At 52.2% G+C, this 7,500-nt stretch overlaps 1 protein-coding gene across 7 annotated transcripts in view; it reads left to right on the top strand.

Moving 5' to 3' along the window:
• LOC307072739 (plakophilin-4-like) overlaps window positions 1–7,500 on the top strand; it is an 81,592-nt gene that overhangs the window by 32,417 nt on the left and 41,675 nt on the right. For all 7 annotated transcript variants that reach the window (XM_079732181.1, XM_079732180.1, XM_079732182.1 and 4 more), the window contains 2 exons: window positions 1,517–1,629; window positions 5,741–5,775. In XM_079732181.1, coding sequence (XP_079588307.1) covers window positions 1,517–1,629; window positions 5,741–5,775 — 148 coding nt within the window. The remainder of the gene's footprint in view (window positions 1–1,516; window positions 1,630–5,740; window positions 5,776–7,500) is intronic.

Genomic DNA, 7,500 nt, shown 5'->3' with positions numbered 1-7,500 from the left:
GTGTGTGTGTGTGTGTGATTGTGTGTGTGTGTGTGTGATTGTGTGTGTGTTGCTGCCGAGGTGTGAAAAGGAGGCTGGGCTGGGAAGCAGTCAGAGGCTCAGCTTCACAGCGTGCACAGAGCAGGCAGAAAGCCTTCGTGTGTGCACGGGGTTGTGTGAGTGTGAGAGAGAGTGTGTGTGTGTAGCTACATGCCCGGATGGATCTGGTAGTGCACGTGACGGGCCCTGGACCTCTGGGTGGCCGTGTACGCGGGGATCTCACCGCACTGCGAAGGACATCTGTGCTGGGATACTGCAAGACCGGCACGGTGCATACTGTGGTGGTGGTGAGTGTGTGTGTGTCAGTGTGTTTGTGTGGGAGGGGTAGGTTAGTGGATGGTTTGCTTTGTGTTGGATTCGGGGAAGTGAGAAGGACGGGGTGGCTCGGGAGGCTGGCGTGATACGGGCTGTGAGGGGCACAAGGAGAGGGTCATTGGAGGAACGTGCAAAGGCAAACTCTGCGTGCTCGCTGTTTACGCACAAGTCTGTTCATCTCATGCCCAGTAGAAAACCACTCTATCATTTACATTTGTATGTCTGTCTGCCTGTGTGTGAGCATGTTAACGTGTGTTTGTGTGTGACTGTGTGTGTCTATGTGCGTGTGTGTGTGTGCGCTTGTGTGTGTGTGTCTGTGCGTGTGCGCCCGTGTGTGTGTGTGTGTGTTGCTATTTGTTTGTGTGTGTGTGTCTGTGACTGTGTGTGTCTATGTGCGTGTGTGTGCGCCTCTATGTGTGTGTGTGTTGCTGTGTGTGTTGCTGTGTGTGTGTGTGTGTGTCTGTGACTGTGTGTGTCTATGTGTGTGTGTGTGTGCGCCTCTATGTGTGTGTGTGTGTGTGTTTGTGTGTCTATGTGCGGGTGTGCGCCCTTGTGTGTGTGTGTGTGTGTTGTTGTGTGTGTGTGTGTGTGTGTGTGTGTGTGTGTGTTGTTGTGTGTGTGTGTGTGTGTGTGTGTGTGTGTGTGTGTGGGGCCAGAGCACCAACACACCCACGAGTGTGACGGCGCCGTGTGTGCGTTGATGGAGCGCCTGCGAGCCAGAGGCTGGGCGTAGCGCTCCGCTAGATAATTAGAGTAGTGAGAGGCTGCGTTCGGCCCCTCCCAGAGGAGCCCCGGGCCGGGGCTGACTATCAGCATCCAAAGTGGTGCTCATCCAGCGCGTGTGGGCTGAATAAAGCACTGGCGCTGCACACCTTGCTCGCATGTGTGGGTGTGTGTAAAAGCATTCGCCTGCGTGTGTGTCTTTTGTGTGTGTTTGTGTGTTATTGTCTCATGTGTGCGTGTTTGCTCGTGTGCAGGAACAAGGGGTCGGTGCCGTAGGACACAAGTCAAGTTTTTCCTTTTTCCTTTTACTTATCTCTTGTTACATGATGAGGTGTCAGTCTGTCCTGCTCACTGGGATGCACCCGTCTGACCTTGAGTCCTGTGTTCTTACCTGACCTGTTTTCTGTGTGTGTGTGTGTGTGTGTGTGTGTGTGTCTAGGAGCTCCAGTTTGAGCGACTCACCAGGGAGCTGGAGGTGGAGAGACAGATTGTGGCCAATCAGCTGGAAAGATGCAGACTTGAGGCTGAGTCGCCAGGCGATGCTAGCAGCAGGTAATGAACTCGCACACACACACACACACACACACACACACACACACACACACACACACACTCACAGTCCCCATATATAGAATCAGTTCATGGCCACCCTCCAACACACGGCTTTCCTTCCTTCACAGCAGTGTTGGTATTCCATAGCGTAACCTTATGGCGCGGTAGCACAGCATCACCGCCTGCTCAAACCTGATTGGCCCCGCCAGTCTGCCATTCATCATTCGCCCCCCGGTGGGTTAGATTGGACCAGATCGTTCTCGTTTCATCCGGGCTAATCAAAAGAGGGCTGGGATAATTGTCCGGCTCTGTAACATCGATGTTGCTTGATTGGTTGTTTCTGAGGAAATAGCCTCAAGGTTGAGCAGCGTTACAAGTGGGACACAGCCAACAACGTGTTCCTCACTCGGAACCCGCCTGTGTGTTAAAGGGACCGTAGCCTTGTGGTTGTTGTGGTCTCAGCAAGTCGTCAGCAGGCAGCCGGCCTTTCTGAAAGCTTTTGGTATGAGGTCAGACCGCTCATTATGTCTGACCTGAGGAACACGGGACGCTCTGGCTGCCACGCCTCACTGGTCACCTTAGCTCACCTGTCTGCTACACTTTGGTGTTTACACTTAAACACATGAAACACATTGTGTCTTGTGACCTCTTGACCTAGATCTGTCTCTCTCTCTCTCTCTCTCTCTCTCTCTCTCTCTCTCTCTCTCTCTCTCTCTCTCTCTCTCTCTCTCTCTCTCTCTCTCTGTTTCGCTCTCTCTCTCTCTCTCTCTGTTTCTCTCTCTCTTTCGCTCTCTCTCTCTCTGTTTCTCTCTCTCTGTTTCACTCTCTCTCTCTCTCTCTCTCTCTCTCTCTCTCTCTCTCTCTCTCTCTCTCTCTCTCGCTCTCTCTGAATTACAGGTTCATTATATAAATAGTGCAGATCCATCCCATTGTGATGCAGAGCAGTTCCCCCGTTTTTCATTTGTTGGACAATTACGTACTTCTTGATGTCTTAAAGGCATGCCAGAAAGTTTTATTCCTTCAAGTGGCGAGGGAAATTAGAAGCCGGCTTAATGGACTGTGACATTACGAATCGCTTAATGGCCGTCGGAAGCAGATTCTATTAGTGTGGAAGACCCAGCCGTGTGCTGTCAGTCTTTGTTGGTTTAACATCAGTCTTCTTTATGCTCAAACAGCCTTATAGGAGCGCTGTGCTGATTGCTGAAGTTTTGTCAATAATGCAACGGCCTGCTGATCCACCAATTCAATAAAACCCCCTCAAAAACCCATTTGGTTTGGTCCAATGTCCTATTTGCATCCCTTACTTCGTAGGACAGCCCGTTTATGAGTGGGATCCACTGCTGAAGCCCATGTCAGTGTGTGTGTACAGTATTCCTTCTGTAGAGCGGGATAAGAGGCCCCTAGACGCTCATAGGACAAACATCCGGTCCCCGAGGCCTGCGTATTGACGGGGTCGAGTGTCCGTTTCAACCCTCTGGGGGTCCGGCGGGGGCCTGGTACAGGAGCCATTAAAAAAGAGTCTGGACACAAAGGCCCTCCCACATCGCTGGCTGTGCGCTGCCAATGTTATTGACTGCAGTTCTGCCCCTCGGGGGGGCTGTTAGATCTCTGTTTGAGGGGGTTCGGCCGCACTGTTCCATGATAACCATACAGCAACCCTTTTCCAGTTGGTGTTTTTTTCTCCACACCCTTCTTGTCCGTCAACCTGCGTGAAATAAACCATATTCAGAAGCTGCTCGTGTCACTCATTTGCAATGCAATGACAGCTGTGACGGATAACGGTCAATGGGTGACCCTTGACTGGCCGGCTCGTGCCGCTAATGCACATTTAAATGGTGCTGTCCGGGGGTCAAAGTCGCAAAGTGTAAGGGCCATCGCACATAGGAGCCGACGGTGTGACTGTGACTGTCTGACGGCTCCTTCAGCTTGTGAGATTCAGCGCCTGCAAAACAAAATACACGCTGTCTACATGGACGACAGGGACCCGAGGACAGCGAAGTAGAGGCTTTAATGCCTGGGTTTTTTGCCTGGAGCCGCTGGGTCTGCCAGCACACTAGCCCCCCCCCCCCCCCCCTGCTGGGAGAGTGCTAACAAGACAGCGGCCCCCGCCCACACCTCTTAAGGAAAACACGCAGCACAGCTTTCACGCCTTCGCTAAAAGGCCGTCAAGGGCCAACGAGGGGGCCGTCACTGGGTCGTTGGTGTGTGAATGGGGAGGGAGGGGGGTGCTCATGTCAATGCTAGTGGGGCTCATCTTGGCGTCAATAGGAGACAGAGGGGGTTGGGGGTGTTCAGGGGTTCCAGCGGGGGTCACTACATTCCATGACACATCCAAAGTGCTTTTGTAGAAGTACAGGCCTGCCAGAGACGCTTATCAAACTTGACCTGCTGCACAACTGTAATAACAGAGGACCTCCTGTCCGCTGCCTAAACCCCTCGCTCCCTGGGCGACCGAGAATGGGGTCCGGGAGGATGGGGGTGGGTGGGAATACGAGGGTACATGCTTTATTACGTTTTTTTTCGTCAAGTGGATTGGATATTTCATACTGGCGGTCAATCTTACCTCCTGCTCCCTGGGGGAACGGACCCCACCTGGCCAAATGTCCTCCTCTTTTTAATTACCAGCATTGTCGTTAAGACGGCTGAGAGCTCGTTAAAAGCCCCGGTGCAGCTCCTTCACTCGGAGGAAGAGAGGGGAGCGAGTACGAGCGTTGGCAGAAGGCGAGGGGAGGAGGAAAAGACCGAGCGCGCGAGAGAGAGAGGAGAAAGTACTCCACGAGATGCCACCATCGGCCTCCTCTTCAGCCTCTTCATGATAACGCGCCCTAGAGAAACGGCCCTGGTGGCGTTCGCTTCTTCAGAGAAAAAGCTTTTCTCGGTACTTACATGAATGGAATTTGTTCAGGTGGCTTCTTTTTTTTTTTTTTTAAATATCCCCGTACTACCGAGGCTAATACGCCTATCAGCTGCACTTTCCATTCCAAGAGCCAGGCCATAATAATCCCCGAGTGCTCCGCAGGCTCTCAGCGCCCTGCTGGGGCCTTGTCTCCCCATCGCCTTCCTCCCCAGCCTCAGAATGCTCTCTCTCAGATTTGTTTTCTGGGGCCTCTATCGAGTCGAAACAGGCCCTAGTCTCGTATGAAACACGTCAAGGAGACACAGGCTGGGGGGGGGGGGAGATTCTGTCTCCCTGACGAGTAACGGCTGCTCTGTTGCATGCTGGGGCCTCCCGGCTGCCTCCACTGTTTCACAATAAGCTACAAGCCTCCACCTCTCCCCCTGCATGTCTTGAACCAGCCCGCTGAAGCGCTCGCGTTTGTTTTGGGCTGGAGAAGCACGGCGAACCAGCGACTGAACCGGCGGTGTAAGCAGAGGGGGGAGGAGGGGACAAACACATCTAAAACAATCAACGTCTAAATTCCTTCAGAGCATTGCCAAGTCATACGTCTGTATCGATTACGCTCCGACGGAGAGATTATGGTCTTGGGCAGGCAGGGATATGTGATCATAACACTATATTTCAGCGCAGTTTGTTGTGAGTGTGTGTACGGCCGTGCGGCGGTGTGTTTTATGATCTGTTGTTAAGTTTGGGCGTCTGTCCCTCGAAGATCGATAGCCGTTCTATTAGCCCTAGCACCACAGAGGCGCGGTGTGTGTCTGAGTCTCCCTTAAGGAGGGCACTGCGTCCCTTTGGTCTTTGCTTTTATTAGCTGATCTCAGTCACCCAGGTCGGCCTGGTGAAGGAGGTTGGACCGGCGGGAGGGGTGTTGTGATGGTTGTGGTGGTGGGGTCGGTTGTGGTGGTGGTGGTGGTGGTGGTAGTGGAGGTGATGGACGCTGTGGTGCTTGCCTCGTGAGATCAGCCGACACACTTTGAAGTCTCTGTGAGCACAATCACCAGGAACCCGCCGATAACATCAATGCTGCCATAGTGCAGGGCTAAGCCGCGGGCGTTTTTGTATCTGCAGTTACTCCGGAGACTCCGGCGCTGGAGGGCTCAAAGGAAATATGTAAAGCCCCGAGGTGTCTGGTCGACCTGACGTCGGCGCCCGGGCTTTATACTTCCCTCTGTGTTCATGCCTCTCCTCTCTTCTCTCTCCTTGTCTCCGCAGCTCGTCTGAGAAGTCCCTCCCCTGGAGATCGGCAGGTAAGGCTGAGTCATGATAATCGTTTCTGTGAAGGCTCCTTCTTGACTGTTTTTTCAACTGTGTGTGTAGCAACAGTGTGGGCCTTTGGGTCGCTGTGCTGTGCGTGTCCTCTAGGAGTTGCACATCTGTGGAGTTGTAATTCCTTTTATCACATCCTGGACGGTCTCCAAACGTCTGCTTCGACTCCCACTGGGGGGACACTTTCCTCGGATCCCCAAATCGCTTCCCAGCTGGCGGTCCTTCCCCTGTCGCCGCCAAACCCCAGTGTGTTTATCTCTCCCTAGATAGGATGAGACGCACTTCATTCATCCCCCACACAGGGAATGAGGAAACTCTGTTTGTCAGAAGGGGGATGGGGTAGTCAGCGCAATGCCCTGATGAGTCAGCAGGGGATTAGTCCGCATGTGTGTCCACTTACATGCTCCACAGGGGTCCTTGTAACACCTGGGCTAGCAGGAACCTCCCCTCTTAGACGGTTACCTAGCAACAGCCAGGGGCGGGGTCTCTGAAGCGGAAGCCCCTCCCTTAAGCAAGAGTTGCTCCTCCCCCCACTCCCTGTAGGGTCCACAGCCCATCCAAGCTAAATACCCCCCCTCCCAACACTGATTGGGTGATGGGAAGACTGGTTTCATACCAGTATGCTATGTTCCCTCCAGCGCTCTCCATTCACAACCACTACGGGAAAATTTGTGAAGATTAGTTACTAGTGCTTGCAGTGGTTAATATCCGCAAAACATTTTACGTTGTGTTAATACTGCATTACTCACTTAATTGGTATTTTAAATTATGGATAACCGGCAGGCGGGAAGAAGGAGGGTGCGGTGTGTTGGGAATCACATTAAAGTTGTAATACGTCTGGGGTAATAATTCCTAAACCGAACCTTTTAAACCCAATACCCAGGGATATAAATACACTTCTTTCCTTGCCCTAAAATCAACATTATTCTGCCCACTCAGACATGGGACCGAGAACGAGGCGACTCTCGCCCAGACTACCTGAAATGTGGCGCGCGACAACACCAGAGGAGCCAGAACAGGCCGATAATGATGTGCATTCACTAATGTATTTCACAGCCTATTAATTCCATAACGGAGCATAGTGAATTTCAGCAGCGGTCATTAATCTATTATTGTCAAATCTGTCAAGAGAGAAGCCCATTGGGGGGTTATGGTGGTGGAATATTAATACCCCACATTCTCTCCCTGGCTTCCTGCTCCTCACCGAATGCTCTCAGTGTGTGTTGAAATAAGAGATTGGATGTGTGCGCACGGGGCTTGATTACGTTTGTAATTCCCATTGATTTATCGTTAAGACGGTAACATGATAGATGATAGCCAGCGAAGATCTGAGGATGTGCTCGAGGGAGTCAGACTCAGGCCAGCGTCGCCCTGAGGTCTTTTGGCCTTCCCAGCCACCGTATGACTCAGCTCTGGTTCAGGAGTGGGAGTGTGTTCTGTGAGAACTTGTTGGATCGACTGAAGGCTGACAAATATAAAAATTCAGTTATTTTAAAGGAGGGCCCCCGTGCGAAAGGAATAAAAAGCGTGTAACCTCCGTTTCTTCTCTCTCTCTCTCTCTCTCTCTCTCTCTGCTTAGTGTTTGTCTTGTTCACGTTGTCCTCCTAGTCTGTTGTCCACTTTGTCTCCGCTCCTCTCCTGGAGTTTATCTCATTACTCCAACTGGGTCAGACTGTGTATGAGTACTCAGCTGTAGCAGAGACCCA

The sequence above is a fragment of the Pollachius pollachius genome (genome assembly GCF_949987615.1).
Source record: "Pollachius pollachius genome assembly, chromosome: 3".
In the NCBI taxonomy this organism is placed as follows: domain Eukaryota; kingdom Metazoa; phylum Chordata; class Actinopteri; order Gadiformes; family Gadidae; genus Pollachius; species Pollachius pollachius.
The sequence above is the reverse complement of the archived record's forward strand: the minus strand, read 5'-3'. Positions and strand labels throughout refer to the sequence as shown.